Source organism: Rhinopithecus roxellana, chromosome 7, assembly GCF_007565055.1.
Source record: "Rhinopithecus roxellana isolate Shanxi Qingling chromosome 7, ASM756505v1, whole genome shotgun sequence".
NCBI lineage: Eukaryota > Metazoa > Chordata > Mammalia > Primates > Cercopithecidae > Rhinopithecus > Rhinopithecus roxellana.
This window is the reverse complement of record NC_044555.1, coordinates 98,325,133-98,344,679: the sequence shown is the minus strand read 5'-3', so window position 1 is coordinate 98,344,679 and position 19,547 is coordinate 98,325,133. Positions and strand designations below refer to the sequence as shown.

Sequence of the window (19,547 nt, the reverse complement as noted above, 5' to 3'; positions counted from 1 at the left end):
AAACCAAACTAGAAGCCAGGTTTCTCAAAACTCCTCCCTGACTTCCTTTGGACTATAAGCTCCTTGGACCAGAGACCAACTTTTTGTTTTCTCTAACACAATAGTATCGCCAGCACAGCTGTATTTGTTACAAACATTTTGTTCTGTAGGGCTCCAAGGGACTAAGCAAATGAATTTCAGGTGCAAATTATTTGTATTGCTAAGCAATATGTGTGTTTCTGTATTTCTACATATCAATCAACAACAACAGAATGTTGAGATAATTCCTTTTCCTGAACACTGTTCTACCCATACAAGAAAATACATTTTGAATACGAAATAATTTGATGGAGATACAGTGTTCAGAAGTTCATAATTAGGCCTAGTTCTATGAATTCTCTCCATTGCCTGCATCTCATGCCATTAATTTGGAGTCTCCCAGCAGCTACAAGTGAAATCTCTTCAGGATTCTACCCTCAGGCCTTATCCCCGCTTCCTCTGAGATAAAGTTCTGGAACAATCTTCTCAGGTAATTTTTTCCAGCAACCAAGCAACTCCACTGAAGTGTCTGTTGCATGAATAATGCTAAAGCCCAGTGGTTCAGTGTGCTGGGACTCAAGGTGGCCTCCATATTATTAAAAGGTACTTTTGTACTACCTGAAAAATACCCAGGGAGTTCACTAACTTGGCAATGTGTGTACCATTTCTCTTGCTTTGGGGTAACTACAGAAAAAAATAGAATGATTGCAGTTTATAGAATTTTGGAACTAGAAGGAACCTTAAAGATCTTCCTCAGTTTTAAGATCTAGAAGCAAGGACCCTGAAAAGAGAAGTTAAATGGCAAAGGTAGGCCTGGAATCTGAGTCTCCAGACTCTTAATCCTATGCTTTTTATATTACAGTGTTGTTTCATCATATGCAAGTTTAACTTAATGGAATTCATCAATAGTCATAACATAGTAATAGAGCGAACAACTATAAAACCTTCTCTTACATTTGTATGCATCATTACATCCTGAATATCACTACATACCTATATATACACACGTATATATATTTATAATATATAATATATATATTTATTATAATATATACAATATTATAATATATGTGTTATTTAATATATTTATAATATATATAATAAATATATATACATGTGTATATATAGGTGTGTAGTGATATATACATTATAAATATATATATACATGCATATTGCTATATATGGCTGCATACTCAGAAATCACATAAATAGTACTTAATTGTCAATATAAAGGATTTTCAAAGATACTTTAAAACAATAACAGCTTATTGAGATATAATTCCCATAGTATAGAAGTCACTCCTTTAAAGGGTACAGTCTGGTGGTTTTTAAGGTAATTTAGTATACCGCTATCTACTTTTAGAACATATTCATCACCCTCAAAATAAACCCCTTACCCGTTAGCAGTCGCAGCCCCTTCCCCTTTCATCCAACCCCTGGCAACCAACCACTAATCAATTCTGTTTCTATGGGCTAGCATATTTGAAATAGTTCATATAAATTTCCCCCTGAAAACTGCTTTAGCTGCATCCTATAAGTTTTGGTATGTTGTGATTTCATTTTCCTTTATCTCAAGGTATTTTCTAATTTTTCTTGTGATTTCTTTTTTGACTCACTGGTTAGTCATCTGTGTGTTATTTAATTTCAACATATATATGAATTTCCTGAATATCTTTCCATTATTGTTTCTAATTTAATTCCACTCGGGCCAAAGAATATAATTTGTATCATTTAAATCCTTTTAAATTTATTGAGAATTGTTTTATGGCCTAGCATATGATCTATCCTGGAGAATGTTCCATGGGAGCTTGAAAAGAATATGTATTCTTCTCTCATTGGATAGAATATTCCATAAATGTGTATTTGTTTATAGTATTATTCAAGTCCTCTAATTACTCGTTGGTCTTCTGTCTAGTTGTCCTATCCATTATTGAAAGTGGGATATTTAAGTCTTCACCTAATATAGTTGACTTGTTTGTTTCTCCTTTCAATTCCATCAGTTTTTGCTCCGTGTATTTTGGTACTCTGTTAAGATACATAAATATTTATATTTATGTTTTCTGGATATATTGACTCTTTTTATCATTATAAAATGTTCTTTGTCTCTAGTAATAAATGTGTCTTAAAGTCTATTTTTTTTCTGACATCAATACAGCAATTCTAGCTCTCTTTAGTTACTGATTGCATGGCAAATCTTTTTCCATCACTTTACTTTCAACATATTTGTGTGTTTGAATATAAATTGTTTCTCTTTTAGATAGCATTGAGTTGGATCATATTTTCTAAAAATCTATTTTGCCAGTCTCTGCCTTTAATTGGATTGCTTTATCTACTTATGTTTAACATAATTATGGTAAAGCGGGAATTACATCTAACATTTTGCGATTTTCTATATATGTTATATCATTTTTTGTTCATTACTTGATGCTTGCCTTTTATGTGTTAAATATATTTCTTAGTGCACCATTTTAATTCCCTTGTTGTATTTTTACTAATTTCATTTTGAGTAATATTTTTTAGTGGTTGCCCTGAGGATTACAATTTACATTTTAATACACTCTACTTAAGATTAATACAAACTTGATTTAAATTATATATAAAAATTTTGTCATAGCATAGCTCTGTTTCTTTCCCACTCCTTTTTTCTCTTACTGACATACAAATCAACACAATCTTGTAATTACTAGTTCTTATAGTTGTCTTTTGAAATAAGCCAGACACAGAAAGAAAAATATGGTATAATCTCACATATATGTGGGATCTAAAAGAAAAAAGGGTCAAATATACAGAGATGGAGAATAAAACAGAGGTTACCAGAAGCCCGGGATAGAAAGGGAAGAAATGAGGTGATGTAGGTTAAAGGACACAAAGTAACAGATATATAGGATGAACACATCTAGAGATCTTAATGTAAAATATGAGGACTATAAGTAATAAAATTGTATTATTGGGTAAGTAGATTTTAGCTGCTCTTGTCAGCAAAAAAGTAATTATTTCACTATAGTAACCACTATACTATCTATATGCAACCCATAACATTATGTTGCAAACTTCAAATATACACAGTAAAATTTACTTTTAAAAAAAGAAGAAAAGAGTTACCAAAATAAATTTGTACAGTCTTTTGTGTTTACTTATACATTTACTATTTTTTTAATTATGTGGATTTGAATTACTTTCTCATATCCTTTAATTTCTCTGTGGATGATTCTCTTTAATATTCTTTTGCAGGACAGGTCTGCTAGCAATGAATTTTGTGTGTCTATTTGGGAATGTTTTAATTTCTCCTTTATTTGTGATGATAATTTTGAATGAATAGGATAGTTTTGTTTGCTCACCTTAAATGCCTTGATCCAGCAAGACTCCCAGCCTTTGCCGAGGGACTCTGTTCCTGTGTTGGGACATGATTTCAGTGCTCTGCCAGGCAGTTTACAACTCCATCTTAGCATTCTCTTGCTGCTTGCACAGGGCCTCAGGGTCAGCCAGTGGGGAAAGATTAGGGCCATCTCACTTCTTTTCTAAGAATATACCCAGTCCTGAACTTGTGCCTGGCCTTCTAGATTCCCAGGAATATGTCTGAGCTTTTCTTTTTTTTTTTTTGAGACGGAGCCTTGCTCTGTCGCCTGAGCTGGAGTGCAGTGGCAGGATCTCAGCTCACTGCAAGCTCTGCCTCCCGGGTTTACGCCATTCTCCTGCCTCAGCCTCCCGAGTAGCTGGGACTACAGGCGCCCGCCACCTCGCCCTGCTAGTTTTTTGTATTTTTAGTAGAGATGGGGTTTCACCGTGCTAGCCAGGATGGTCTCGATTTCCTGACCTCGTGATCCGCCCGTCTTGGCCTCCCAAAGTCCTGGGATTAGAGGCTTGAGCCACCGCGCCCGGCCCTGAGCTTTTCAAAGATGCTTATAGGCACATAATTCTATGACTTTTTCCTTTCAAGGTTTTCAGCAGCTTGATTTGCCCCAACTTTTGCCCTCTTCCTCCTACGGCTGCGATTTTTAAACAATTGCAACTGATCAATGCCCCCTGAAAAGGCTGTTCACAGCAAGTGTGCTCTCAGTCAGGTTAAAAAAAGAACCTGGCAAATGGGAGTTTCCAGGGAGCTAACCCACAGGTCAAAGAGTGACAATTCTCTGGGAATGAGTTATATGGGGAGCTCCAAACCCCCAACTGCATCCTCTAGTAACTACTAGATTGCTGTTTTTCACGGGTAGAGTAGTTGTGACTGTTGGTTTTCAAGGCTACCATGGAGCTGGGAAGAGGGAAAATGGAAATAGGGCAAGTTGAAACACCAAACATCTTAGTATTTTTACAAGATTCATCAGTGTTTTTTCAATACTATTTGGACTGTTGCAAGCTTTTGATTGATTTTTAGAGTCCTGAAAAAGTTCATTTTTGACAGTTTTGCCAGTGTTACTGCATTTGTTGAGGAACAGATTTTCAGAGGGGCTTATGCCACCTCTCTGGAAGTCCAGAACTCAAAAATACTTTTGACTATGTTCACTTTACTCCAGTACTTCAGAATTAATCCCTTCAGAGATACAACTCCATTGTATGCCACTTTGCCTCAATTCCATTTTACATGTATTCATTGCATTTCTAGTATTTTCTTGACATTGTACATCCTACCTGTTTATCAGTTTTCTAAGAAACTTTTGTTTGGTAGTTTAGAACAGGGATGCCAAATTCTGCATGTGTCTTGGTTATATTTGCATGGATGACCCACCCCATCTAAAATGTTTGTTTTTTTTGTTTTGTTTTGTTTTTTTTTATGTATTTAAGGGGTTGTAAAAGAGCAAACCCCAAACAAACAATGAGGAATGTGTGACAGAGACCATATGTGACCTGCAAAGAAAACCTAAAATAGTTACTATCTAATCTTTTACAGAAAATTTTGCCAACCCCTGGCTTACAGTGAAGGGATGGTACGTTGACGAGAACTGAGAACTGAATCTATTTGCTGTAGTTGCCTTTGTTGTGTTTCTTAATCATTCAATATTCCTTTAGGACTCCCAAATTATAGTCTCAGAGCTGGAAGAAACCTTACAGATTATTCACTGATAAAGAAACCAATGTTCAAAGATTTGTTCAATGTCATAGCATTAATTGGCCAGGGTTAAACCTTGGGTTTCTGAATATGCTTTACTCCTCTTTCCATTATAAAGTGCCTACAAGTTTTCCTGTCACTTCTTTCTCAGCAAAAAGCATTTTCAATGTTAGATACATTCTCAATGTTACATAAATAAGTTCTTCTCCTCCCCACTCTTGTCTCTCTTCCTCATTTCCACTCTTTTCTCTACCTCAAGGAGAAACTGTGTTCTCCAATTTTCTTGAACAATCCTCTACTGAAGTTCTTGTCCTTATGATACAAAAGCAGTGGCAAGGCGGTGGGGGTGGGGGTGCCACAAAATTGATTCTATATTTTCCAGTTTTCTTTGGTATCTTCCCGACAGCATGTATGAAAAAATGTGGTTTTCAAATTGTGTTCCATTTGGGGAAGGTGAGAAAGACAGAACTGGGTGAGATTTTGCCTCCCACACCTCTGGTACAACTAGAACAACTACACTTTTACCTGTTCCATGTATTGGGCTTCCAAGCAATATTTCATTTGAATAGAGGATTTAAAGGGAGAGAGAGGGAGGAAAGAAGAGAGAGAGAGAGGGACAGAGTTAAAAACCAGTGATTTATACCATGGATGGAGTCCAAGAGGAATCACAAGGATCTTCAAATAAAGCCCTTGGAGAATGGGAAAAAGTCAGTGCCATGTCATCTCTGGCCCTCCATCTCCTCAAGACAGACATAAGGCTTGGGGCAGTATTGCAGCCAGGAATCCCAACTCCTGGAAGCATCAGAAAATAAGTTGGAAGTAGGTAAATGTGGTACATTTTCCCAGCTATCATTTATTCAGGGCCTGAAAGTTCTCTGGAAGATTGAAATGAAACTACATATATATTCACAACTGATTTTGACAGGGGTGCAAATGTCAGTCAATGGAGGAAAGACAGTCTCTTCAATAATGCTGCTGGAGCAGTTGAATATTCATAGGCAAAAAAAAGTGTCATGGCTGGGTGCAGTGGATCATGTCTGTAATCCCAGCATTTTCAGAGGCCGAAGTGGAGGATCACTTGAGGTCAAGAGTTCGAAACCAGCCTGGCCAACATGGTGAAAATACTAAAAATACACAAATTAACCGGGCATGGTGGTGGGTGCCTGTAATCCCGGCTACTCGGGAGGCTGAGGTAGGAGAATCGCTTGAGCCCAGGCGGCAGAGGTTGCAGTGAGTGGAGATCACACCACTGCACTCCATCCTGGGTGACAGAGAGGGACTCTGTCAAAAAGAAAAAAAGAAAAAAGAAAAAAAAAGTTTCTTGACCTAAACCTCGTATCATACGCAAAAATTAAAAATGGATTATAAGCAAAGAATTCTTAGACTTGACAACAAAAGTAAAATCCATAAAATAAAAACTGATAAATTGGGTAAATTTGACCTCCAAAATTAAAAATGTTTGCTCTGCCAAAGACCATGCAAAAGGTGTGAAGGTGTAAAAAGACAAGATATAGACTGGGAGAAAATATTTGCAACCCAATATCTAATTAAAGGCTTACTTGGAGAATATAAAATAACTGTTAAAACTTAGCAGTAAGAAAAAATCTAATTCAGAAATGAATAAAATCATGAAGAAACATTTAATTGAGGAAGAAATATAGATGAAAACTAAGCACATGAAAGGATGTTAAACATCATTAGCCATCAGGGTAATGCAAATTATAACCACAATGTGATGTCAATACAAATCCACAAGAATGGCTAAAATGAAAAATGGTAAAAACATCAAATACTGGAGAGAATGTGGAGAAACTGAACTAGTAATACTTTGCTGGCAGGAGGTGAGACTGTAAATGGTATAGCCACACTGGAAAGCAATATGGCATTCCTTACAAAACTGAAAATGGAATTACCATATGACTCAGCAATTTTAGTCCTGGGTGTCTGTCCCAGAGAAATGAAACTGTATGATCACACAAAAACATGTACAGTACAGGAATGTTTACAGCAGCTTTATTTGCAATAGCCCAAAACTTGAATCATTCAACGTGTGCTTCAGCAGGTGAATGGCTAAACAAACTGTGGTACATCTACACCATAGAATACTACTCAGCAATATAAAGGAGCAAATTATCGATACATACAATGGCTTACACGAGTCTCCGAGGAATTATGCTGAATGTAAATGGCCAATCCCAAATGGTTATATACTGTATGGTTTCATTCATATAATATTCTTGAAATTCCAAAATTACAGAGACAGGAAACAGATTATTTGTTGCCAGGGCTCAGGGAAGAGGGGAGGATTGGATGGAGCTCTAATGGGGTAGCACAAGGGAGCCTTGTGTTGAAGGTACAGTTCTGTATCTTGACTGTGGCGATGGTCACACAAATATACACACATGATAAAATTGCATAGTACTATATACACACATACATACACACCCCACACACAAATGATTGCATGTTAAACTGCAAAATGGTACCATTAGGGAAAATTGATTGAAGGGTACATTGGTACAAGGGTACCTCCCTGTACATTTTTTCAACTTCCTGTGAATCTATAACTATTACGTTGTAAAAATTAAAGAAAGTATTAATAAAAACAAAACAGCCATTCCAGAGCTCAAGATATCAAGAAAAAGAGAATTAACTTTGTCTCTTCTCTTCTTATAGGACCTGTACCTGCCTCTGTCCTTGGATGACTCGGACTCGCTTGGCGATTCCATGTAAAGGAGGGGAGAGTGCTCAGAGTCCAGAGTACAACTCCAAACCTATCATTGTAGTAGGGTACTTCTGCTCAAGTGTCCAACAGGGCTATTGGTGCTTTCAAGTTTTTATTTTGTTGTTGTTGTTATTTTGAAAAAAACACTCCTATATGTTGGGTTTATTTTCCTGTGATTTCTCCTCTGGGCCACTGATCCACAGTTACCAATTATGAGAGATAGATTGATAACCATCCTTTGGGGCAACCTTCCAGGGATACAAAATGTGCTAGTCCATGACCTTTCAATGGAAAGCTTAGGTGCCTGCGTTATTTTTGCCCTGTCTCATTTTGCCCATACAGTCTTCCTTCTGTAGAGGGCTGTTTACATATACAGCACTTAACATGTTTGTGTGGGGAAAAAAACTCATTGGCAGATCCAAGAATGACTTTGTCAAAACACAAGTGCCCCTTTTCTCTGGATCTCAAGAATGGTGAATGACCCTGGAAGGACAGCAAGGCAACTCCCCATCCTCACTCTTCACTCCTGATTGAGGCCCGGGTTTGTTGTCCAGCACCAATTCTGGCTGTCAATGGGGAGAAATAACTAGCAACTTATAATTGTGACACCAGATGCTTAGGATCCTGGTGCTGGGTTAGCTAAGAGAATAGGCAGAATTGGAAAATACTGCAGACATTTTGGAAGAGTTTATAAAGCACAGTGAATTCCTGGTCAATCTCTCCCCTGAGGCAATTTGGAATCAATAAGCAATTGATAAGAGTTTGGAGTAAGGGACTTCATATACCTGATTCCTCTAGGAGGCTGTCTAACATACCACATGATTACATGAACTGTATGGTATCCATCTATCTCTGTTCTATTGAATGCCTTGTTAACAGCCAACACTGAAAACACTGTGAGAATTTGTTTTCAGGTCTGACACCTTTCAGTCTCTTTTTATAGCAAGAAATCAATATCCTTTTTATAAAAACTCATGTCTGTATTTCAGGAGCAAACTCTTCGGGCTCCTTTTTTATAAACTGGTGATTTTTCTTTTGTCTAAAAAACACATGAAGAAAATTTACCAAAAAAAGCAGAATAATAATGTAGTTTAGAAATTATGCTGTCACTGCCAAACAGTAACCTCCAGGAGAAAACAAAATGAATAGCAGAGGCCAATTCAATAGAATCAGTTTTTTGATAGCTTTTTAGCAGTTATGCTTGCATTAATAATTTCAATGTGGACCAGACATTCTAATTATATTTTAAATGAAATGTTACAGCATATTTTAAGCAACTCTTTTTATCTATAATCCTAATATTTCATACTGAAGACACAGAAATCTTTCACTTGTCTTTAACATTAGAAAGGATTTCTCTTTACTAAGGACTGATCATTTGAAATAGTTTTCAGTCTTTTGAGATACAGGTTTATAATACTGGTTTTTTTTTTCTGTAATTGTAGCCCATAATGGCAAAGACAACTAAATTTAAGTGAAGGTCATGCATGCCAATTCTGTGTTTGCTTTTAGCAGATATGAAGATTTCCTTATTTCTTTGTAATTGTGCAGATATTTTGAAAGGCACAGCATTCAAAGCCAAGCTGCTGTTTGGCTACTGAATGGTTTGCAGTTGTTCCTCCACTCTAAATGGAATGAGCTTGCTGTGTGTGTGTGTGTGTGGTGGAGGTGGGAGGGGGTGGTACATGTGTGTATATGTGTGCATCTGCAGCTGCTTCAAAATTAGGAAATACTACAGGACACCCCTGTAATGGATTGGTGGCAACTTGGTGGCACTGCTGATGTGCACTGTGTAGGGGGAACCTAGTGGTGGTAGGGGTAGCTCAGATGCTCCTAGACAAGTTTCAGATGTCTGTAGCTACCAGAAACATTTTTGGTTCAGGAGAAGTGAGATGATGATACTACTGGTTTCTGGTGAAACTGGTCATTGAAGAACCCCAAATGATGAGGATCTCTTTTTGCCCCCTCCTTTATTTGTAGACCGATTCAAAACCATTAATAAATTTATTTTACTCAATCCCTATTTCTTTCTAGAAGCTCAGGGTTTTCTTAGTGCCTCCCAGAACATTTTGTAGTTAATTGGGAAAAAGTGATACTTGGATTAGGGGGTGTGGGCATAAAGAATGGTGGGAGGCCTGATTTTAAACTTCAGGCCAGAGCCCCCCAATGACTCCACCCATAGTCTCACTTTAGGTCTCATTTAGTCCAACACCTTTATTTTAAGATGAGGAAATGGAGGCTGGTAAAGAGCAGGACCAGAGGAAGAATCCAGATTTCCTTATGCTTGGGCCTCACACTAGCTCTCTGAGCATTTCTTTGATTGCAGTATATGTACTACTAGAAAATACTAAATAGACATATTTTCTTTAGGATAACCTTTGAACCAACAATCTTCAATAACAGTAGTACATTTTCCATCTTACTTTTAATTGAGTGTAAGGAAATGTTTCTTTATGGCCATTTTGGAGGGGGCAAGGGATGGGGCTTGGCATAGTCCAAAATTCGTCTCCAATAATTAATTGCATTTTAAATTGGCCCACTTTCAAGGCAGATTTTTTTGTGTGTCTGTAACTGAGCTCCTCCACCCCATCATTCACTCCCAATTTTACCCAATCCAATTTTACCACTCAAGTTCCATTGTGTTAATTTCTGCACAGTCAGCAAACATCAAGTCAGCAAGCATTTGCCACCACTCCCTATACTTCTCCCTCCCTTTTATACACACACACACACACACACATACGCACATACAATCCATCTCTTGCTTGTTCCTACCTCCTGATTTTTCTTCCCTACAGAAATAGAAATAGGGACAAAGAAGGGGAAAATGTATATATTGGGGCTGGGCTGAACAACTAACTTCATAAGTAGTGTTAACTAGGGGTAATTTGAGAGAAAAGTTCCTTTTCTCTTCACTGTTTTTGGAAAGGATAGCCATTAGCATGACTGCTTTGTGTCCTTATGGACTTTAGTATTAGCCTAGATTGAATCATAGTGTTTTCTAGCTGGAAGGAACCTTAAGATCACATCATCTACTCCTCTACTCCAAATTTCTCATTCTTCAGGCCAGGAAACCGAGACACAGAGGTAAAGTAATTTCCCCAAGGTCACACAGCTGGCTGGGGCAGGATTGACATTAGAACCCACACCTCCTGGCTCTTATTCTAGGGCCTTTTCCCCCTAAGCACTATTGCCTTCCACTAGGCCCCTGAGAGTTATTTCCCAGGGTCATGTTGCATCTTGGAGCCACATGCTGCTGCCCTGATGTCAGTGGGAAATCCACCCAGCAACCTAATACAACCCCTTTTCCCTGCATTCACATGGTTCCTATCCACATGGGTTGCAGATGTCCTCGAAGAGAGTGAGGCATTGAGGGCCAATAGGAGCAATGGGGTCCCTGGCCTTGTCCATCTGATTCAGGAGATCACTGCTCCATCTTGAGGAGCCCTCTGAATAGGCCCCCCTGAATGCTTGCCTTGCCCAAATGGCATGGGGGAAGACTGATTTTCACTGTCAGTTCACCTTGTGTCATCTCATAATGGTTGGTCTTTCCAGGCTGAGGGAAATGTTTCTTGTTTCCAGAGTAGAGAAAGAGTGGAACAATAGCTTTGTTCATCCTAACTTTCTGAGATGGCTTTTCAACATTTTAAAAAACTAGTGTGGCTACCATTCACTGGCAATGATTTCTTTTAGAATATGGGAGTGAGACAAGCTAGAGAAAATAACCTGGTCTTGCTGTGGTTGCCCTCATCCACAATGTCCCCAAAGCCATCCTGATCTGATGAGGACAATTTCCAGGTATAAGCAAGGGGCTTTGTGACAAAAATGTACCCTGGTTGATGTTAAATATTGGCTCCTGTGTTTGCACCAAAATAGCAAGCTGTGTACTCTATACACTCTTCCCATCTTCTTGTGTACACTGCTCCTGTGGCCTTCCACAGCAGAAACCAGGGCAAAAGGGTAAAAAACATGTGGTTTTCCTTGCCGCAAGGCTCTTCCTGGGGATTAAGGGGGTATTTATTAGTGCAGTTCTAAGAGTCCTCCTTCTGGGCTTATCCCACTCCTCAGGTACTTCTCTTTCCTTCCTCCTTCTCCTCCCCAGTCACAAGTAACCAAGGAAGCTGAAAGTGGATGTGTAGCTATTTGAAGAAGGCAAGGAACCCTGAGATTCTTCTTTGAATCATCTAGTCCAAGTCCTAGACCAGTGATCGGTGCTTACCTTGAACAAAATTTTGTCTGTGTTCCTAATCCCTTCAATACTCTGGGTACAGATGCTCCCAATCACCCTGCACATTTGATTCTAAATGACTTTTATTTTTTAAAAATCCATATCCCTAGGACAGGAGAACAGGATGCCTATATCCCCAAAATGAGCTCCAGGACACTCATGGGAATGTTCCCAAAGATCAACCCACCTCAGAAACATCTGTGCCAAGAGACTTCCCCAGATAGAAATACTGGGACAGTGTGGTTTGAACAACTTCTTTTATGGTGGTCCAGTTTGCTATGGAAATAAAGGGCATTGTTTTTTTTAAAAGGTGATTGGAACCTGTCCTTGGCCACATAGGGCCACTTGGATCCATTTCCAGGCCTTACTCATGTATTGCCTTCACTGAATCAAGGGCTTTGACTTTAAGTCCCAGACTGGTCTCCCAAGGGAACAATAAGTGTTTTGGAGTTCATCTGGGGTGGAGCATGAGAATGTTGCCCCATCTATCCCTTCAGGAAAAGGTGCCTTCCCTCCCTTTCTCCTAAAGCCTGGTCCCCAGAATTTGTTTTCATCTCCAAAAGTCTAGTATGGTCTTTACACCCAGCCTCTTAGTGTTGCTTTCTGCCTTGTTCCCTTGTTAAGGATCTACGCAGACCTCCCACTTTGGCTTAGCTAGAGTGACATTGGCTATCATTTGACAAGACTAACTTTTTTTTTTTTTTTTGACAGAGTCTCCCTCTGTCACCTAGGCTGGAGTGCAGTGGCACAATCTTGTCTCGCTGCAATCTTCACCCTTCACCTCCCAGGTTGAAGTAATTCTCCTGCCTCAGTCTCCCGAGTAGCTGGGATTACAGGCACATGCCACCAAATCTGGCTTTTTTTTTTTTTTTTTTTTTTTGTAGAGATGGGGTTTCACCATGTTGGCCAGACTGGTCTTGAACTCCTGGCCTCAAATTATCTGCCCACCTTGGCCTCTGAAAGTGCTGGGATTACAGGCATAAGCCACCATGCCCAGCCAACAAGACTAATTTTTTATCACTTGGTTTATTGGCTTCAACATCTTCTGGAATCAGAGGTGATTTTTTTCTTACCTTGGTTGCCTGAGACTAGGGGAGTACAGAATTCCAGTTGGGAATTAAGGCATCTTTCCGCTCCTGATCAGAAGGGCAGGTTAGTTGGGAGAGGTCAGATGGCACAACAGAAGTCACCTTGTAAGTAAGGCAAAGACTTGAAGGCATTAGCCTTTCTCATTACTAGTTTTCAATAACCTGAAGGAATCAATGGCTTTTTGCCACTCTACCTCTTGTGTGTCTCTTTAACTTTTCTTCCTCTGTCTGGTTTCCTCTATTCTCAGTTTATACTCTGTTATCATTCTCTCTTTCCGCAATACAAACATCCATCCTTTGTCCTGTGCAATTCCCTCTCTCCCCTTATTATATTTATTTGTACTTTTTCCTTCCTCCCTGTCGAGACATTGGGCATGTGCCTCTTCTTAGCCTGTGATTTTGCCTTGGGACTGATGATAAATTATTTCCGGATTCAATCAGCCCTGGTCCTACCCCAGTCCAATCAGAAGTATGTTGGTGGGAATCAACCTGATCCTGGCCCTTTCTTCTTCTCCATTTTCATTCTTAATCCCTCTCCACAGATCTTTACAAGCAGTTTCCTTATAGCTCATGTATCTTTAGGTCTTTGCCTTCCAAGCGCTGTACAGAATACTTTGTGTTTCCTTTTTGTCTGCCATTTTGTGGAGCAGTGAAGCGTGATCAGAGACATAATCAGCTGAAGAGAAAAAATCCAGCCATGGATTTATATCAGCTAAATACTAATAATTGATTTTGTTTGATTTGCCCATGATTTTTAAAGCTGCAATATAATATAATGAGGGACCACAGGTAATTTCTCCTGTCATTTGTTTCGGCTAGATGGGGGTGGGGGAGTAATTGCTTAAAGTTTTACCATTACACTTTAAACTCTCTATAAATAATCTTGTTTGGGGCTTGCTGTTGAGTTGTTTTAACTAAACTGGTAGGCAATTGGAGTTGATTTAAATGAAAAGATTATTTAACACATCTATACTATAAAAGGAGACATTCGCTTAATTGAAATGTATTTTTTCCTTCTATTACTAGAGTCACCTAAACATTTACTCTTGACACCAACTGTTCATGATACTGAATAGACAGTCCATATAAGAGAAATTAGTGGACCTAAAGAAGCCAGCTTGTAGGTGTTAATTTATTAAACAGAGTGCAAAGCCCTTGGAAATGTCACTGCTTTGCAATACCATATGGAATGCCAAAATTCACAATGACTTTTCTTTATAAGTTATCTGAAAGGGGTTTGAACAAGTAAGAGGTTATGCCAAAATGTCTCCAATGTATGGTCCTGTAATATATTGCAGCTTGAAGCCAATGATCCCTTATGACTTGTATACAACTAATGCATGTTTTGATTGAATTTTGCATTTCCCATGTGTGGTAAGTTCTTTAAAATGTTTTTGATCACCTTTTTGTGCCATTAAACTTGTACAGAAAATGCTTTTATGGCCATTTTCAAAGGGAGAAAGTTTAAAATGGAAACAGCCCACCCTTTCTGCCCTATAGCTGTAGTTAGAATTGAGTAACTGTAGCAAAACAGCTGTAATTGGTGGTTGTAGTGTTAGAGGTGTTAGCTTGCTAGTGACTAGCTTTGGAGAGTAAATGCATGGTATTGTACATCACATTTCTTAAATAACTCATTTTAACCTCTGAAAAGAATATATTCTTCTTTGTAGTCCTTTTTCCCACCCCCCTTGCCCTCTCCCTTTCCCTGCTCCCAGGTGTCTTACAGTTGTAAATATCTGATTTGAGGCCCAATAATTCTAGCCAAGTAAAGTCAGCAAACAACAAACAAATCAAAATGTGGGGAAAAGGCATTTCTCAACCATCTCTCAGTAGTTATTGATCATTTCTTAAGGAGTGGCATTGTGATCAAAGACTCAACTTTACGTAAAAATCAGTGGTAAATTGGGGTTGTATTTGGCCATTTGATTACATTTCAGGATTGAACAGTTTTCAGAATCACACGTAATCCAAAGACAGTAGGTAGTGATGTCTCTTATCCCTGCAGCTGTTTTGAGGTACTTAGAGACCTCAGAAGACTCTGCTTGACCAATGACCAATAATTATTTGAAAAAAAAGAAAAAAATGAGAGAAATACAATAGATATTTAAGAATTGTAGCCACCTATTTAGAATCGTTATAGCCAGAAAAAAAAACAAGGGCATGAGTTCAAATGCATTACTATCAGTGTCCCAGGCAATACTTAATCTACTCTGAGATTGTGATTCAAAAGCAGTATTTCAAGAGGCATTCTCCTTTTTGGTTTGCTGACCCCACTTGGACTGGTAGGTTTGGTGAGGCCCCCATAAATCAGCTGGAGCAGACCCTTTTCATCTCCTGTGCCTGCAACATCCCTCTTCCCCTACCCCGTCCGCAATTCAGTGAGGGCTTTCTTGGGTCAGAGGACTTCAAGGTTGTCTAGAGAAGTTCGCCATGTGTGTAAGGTGCTGTGAACTGTGAGTGCTGAAGATTCGCAGCATTCAATACCGGGCAGCCAAAGAGCTGCTCTTGCAATCATTTTGGCTCTCAAGCTCTGTTCTTCATCGCATTCTCATTTCTGTGTACATTTGCAAGATGTGTGTAATGTCATTTTCCAAAAATAAAATTTGATTTCAATATTTCTGGCTGACATTCTTTTTTAAAAAAACAAAAACAAAAGCAAAAAACATTGAACCAATAATCATATAACCACAAAATGTCCAAGCTGGCAGGAAGCTTAGACATTATTTTGTCCGACCTCTTAATTTTATACATGAGGAAGCTGACAGTTAATGTATGGTAGAAACACCATAATTATCGGTACAGCACATTTACAAAAAATAAGATCTCAGATCTCCCTCTAGAGTTGAGCAGGAATAAAGTGACCTCCTTTTATGCATAAGATGCTTTGGCCAATGTCAGCCTGTGTCATCAGGTGGTGACTTCTAGTACCATGTTTTCAGAGGCCCAAGAAAGACTCCATGTCTTCCAAAATACCTCTACCTGTTGCTTGTAATTTCTTTAACAGTGTGACTATTCTTCTTCAATAGGCTGATGGTGCAGTTACTCTCTGCGAGAAGAAACACATAACTATCTTATTTACCCTCAGACATAAATGACTGTTGTTTCTCAGATCAGGTTTTAATGAGATAAAGAACACAAAGCACTGGGCTTGGGAAGAGGTTGACAGAGAGGGAAGGAGAAAAGGACATAAAAAACAGGAGGCTGAGGCTGGGTGCGGTGGCTCACACCTGTAATCCCAGCACTTTGGGAGGCCAAGGCAAGCAGATCATCTGATGTCAGGAGTTTGAGACCAGCCTGGCCATCATGGCGAAACCCCATCTCTACTAAAAATACAAAAATTAGCTGGGTGTGGTGGTGCACACCTGTAGTCTCAGCTACTCGGAAGGCTGAAGCAGGAGAATCACTTGAACCCAGGAGGCAGAGGTTGCAGTGAGCTGAGTCAGTGCCACTGCACACCAGCCTGAGTGACAGAGTGAGACTCCATCTCAAAACAAACAAACAAAAAACCAAACAAACACAAGAGGCTGAGATTCTAGGAAACAGTTTGAGCAACATCACAATTATGTGAGGGCCAACTCTGCAGCTCTCAGCTGACCTGTGTTCAGAGAAGCAATGATGTCAGCTTCCCCTAGGCACTCCCAAGAACCAAGATGATTATGGATTCTTCATCTAAGCAGTATTTTACCAACTGGCTCCATGGCCATTACTCTGGTGGAGACAAAGAAAGTAGATGGAAATGGGACTTCTTGGTGTTTCTAATCCAAAGAAAAGTTGGATACAACAATCAGATTAGCTAGGCCTCTTGCTGACAGATTTATCCCCACTACCATCAGGTTCTCCTTGTTCCTGATTACTCATGATGTCCTTTTCGTCCACCTTGGTCTATCCTGAAGTCCCCTGCAAGTAAAATCTTTCTAGAAGATCATTTTGGTCACAAAAGGACAAATATCATAAGATTCTGCTCATATGAAGTAACTAATATAGTGAAAATCATAAAAGCAGAAAGTAGAAAGGTGGTTACCAAGAGCTTGGGGAGGGTAAAGGGAGAAGTAGTATTTAGTGAGTATAGAGTTTTAGTGTTGCAGGATGGAAAAGTTCTAGAGATCTGTCGCACAACAATGTGAATATACTTGACACAACTGAATTGTACACTTAAAAATGGTGAAGATGGTAAATTTAATGTTTTTTACTACAATAAAAATCATTGTGATTGTCTCATTTCTCTGATCATTAAACCAAGTCCAACTCCTCTTCATGGTTTTCATTAAGACATCTCTACAGCACTATGTTCTAGGTACCCTGCCAATTGCTAGTCTTTGGACCTAGGCCTCCAGGAGTTCTAGCCTAGTGAAGACAGACCTGTAAATAAATGAGTCCAGTGCAAAGGAGCAAGTGCTGTGGGAACACCAGTGATAGAATAATGATTGCTCCAGGATCATGAGGTTCAGAAAAACTTCATGGAGCTGGCAGCATTTGAAAACAGATTAAGAGCTTTCAGGTGGGCAGTGAGCAATCTAAATAGAGGCAATAGCATGAAAGGTGTCCCAAAAAGCAAGAGTCTCTCTGAGAACTGATGATGACCTGAGGTGGCAAAGTTACAGAGCCAATACACATGGTTCTGGCAGGAAAACACAGGTGCAGTAGTCTGAGAATTACAATTTGGGTGGTTTAGATCAGTGGTTCCCAAATGCTGGTACAGCAGCCAATGGTAGTCTGTAATAAAGTTTTCACCAGGCTGTGGTATAAAGAGAAAACTAAGGACAATGTAGTATGCTTTTTTCATAGAAGTAAATGTACTTCATTTAAATAACTATCTTTAGTTTTGAGATCATAACATTTTACTTTTGGTTATTAAAAATGTCCTTCCTTATATGAAGTTTTGGTCATGGTAGAAGATAGGTATGTATTTGTTTTTGAATGTCCTAACTAGGCAAAATTTAAAGTGACTAATCCTAGGAGGGGCCTCAAATAAAATCTATATTTCTTTCTTTTCTTCTTTTAATTCTCATAATCTGTGAGGTTAATAAGTTTAGCAAGCACTGGTTTATACTAAAAGAAATGGGGAAATGGAGAAACCACTAGGGGTTGAGTTATAAGAAAAAAGGTGCTTGACCGCATGTTCTCACTCATAGGTGGGAACTGAACAATGAGATCACTTGGACTTGGGAAGGGGAACATCACACACTGGGGCCTATCATGGGGAGGGGGGAGGGGGGAGGGGGGAGGGATTGCATTGGGGAGTTATACATGATATAAATGATGAATTGATGGGTGCTGACGAGTTGATGGGTGCAGCACACCAACATGGCACAAATATACATATGTAACCTGCACGTTATGCACATGTACCCTAGAACTTAAAGTATAATAAAAAATAATAATAATTAAAAAAATTAAAAAAATAAAAAAATAAAAATAAAAAATAAAATAAAATAAAAGAAAAAAGAAAAAAGGTGTTTGGTATTTGAAGGAAGTTCCTCCTGAAAGCATTCAGTTCTCTCTCCATCTTCCTTTTCTCTTCCCTCAACTTTGCCTCTTCCCTTCCTCAGCCCCTTCCTTTGTCCTCCCATGGTCCACACAGTGTGAGCAGTGCTTTAGCCCCACCTAGGAACTTGTCAGAAATGCATATCCTTGACCACACACACCACTGCCCCACCCACATATACTGGATCAGAAACTCTGCGGGTGGGGTTCAGCAATTCTCATGTTGACAAGCTCTCCATGAGGCATCTGAGACCCTCTCTAGTTTGATAACCCCCTGCTCTTGTGAATTCCACTTCCTTTTCAGTGAGGACTCAGTGAGAATTTAAGCAGCATATATGATCTCTTTGGCCATTTGGGTTAGAGTTTGCATCTCTCCCAAGAGAAAAAAAAGATGCAAGAGTTTGTTTATTTCAGCAAGGTCTCTATATACTTAGTTTCTGTAGAGAAAGACAGCCTTTTCAAGCTTGAGAAGAAATTTGTACCAGTAAAGACACTCTGGAAAGGGTCTTCACAGCTGTTGCAAGCTGTCCAAATAGAGACAAAAGCAGATTCTGAATTAAGGCCAGAGCAGTGGTGGTAGAGAGGAGGAATATGAGTGAAAAGTTGTCCATATAGAATTGTCAGAATCTGATGTACAGTTTGGATGTAGGGAGGAAATGGGAAGAAGAGAAAGCCCTGACTTGAGCAACTCGGCCTGAGTGTCCCCTGTTCCCAGACCTGGGCCTCTGCTCTGGACAGCCCAGTAGCTTCTCATGCACCTCCTCCCCTGACTTCAGCTGTCGCTATGCAATGCTCATTCACACTTCACTCTTGCTGACAGAGCCTACCCTTCTTTCCCTGCCTAGAAAAATACCCTCTGAATGCCCTTCCACATTCTCTCCACCTGTCTAAATCTCAGATGTTGCCATAAACCTACCAGCAATGGAACTTACGGCATATTTATAAGAAAAACAAACCCAA

At 39.2% G+C, this 19,547-nt stretch overlaps 1 protein-coding gene across 8 annotated transcripts in view; it reads left to right on the top strand.

The window, feature by feature from the left end:
• The window catches only part of DCX (doublecortin), a 129,392-nt gene extending 113,674 nt beyond the window's left edge, over positions 1–15,718 (top strand). For 7 of the 8 annotated variants that reach the window (XM_030934632.1, XM_030934634.1, XM_010383398.2 and 4 more), the window contains one exon: positions 7,739–15,718. In XM_030934632.1, coding sequence (XP_030790492.1) covers positions 7,739–7,795 — 57 coding nt within the window. In that variant the 3' untranslated portion in view covers positions 7,796–15,718. The remainder of the gene's footprint in view (positions 1–7,738) is intronic. The other variant, XM_010383396.2, reaches the window with a different exon arrangement.
• The last annotated feature ends 3,829 nt before the right edge of the window (positions 15,719–19,547 follow it).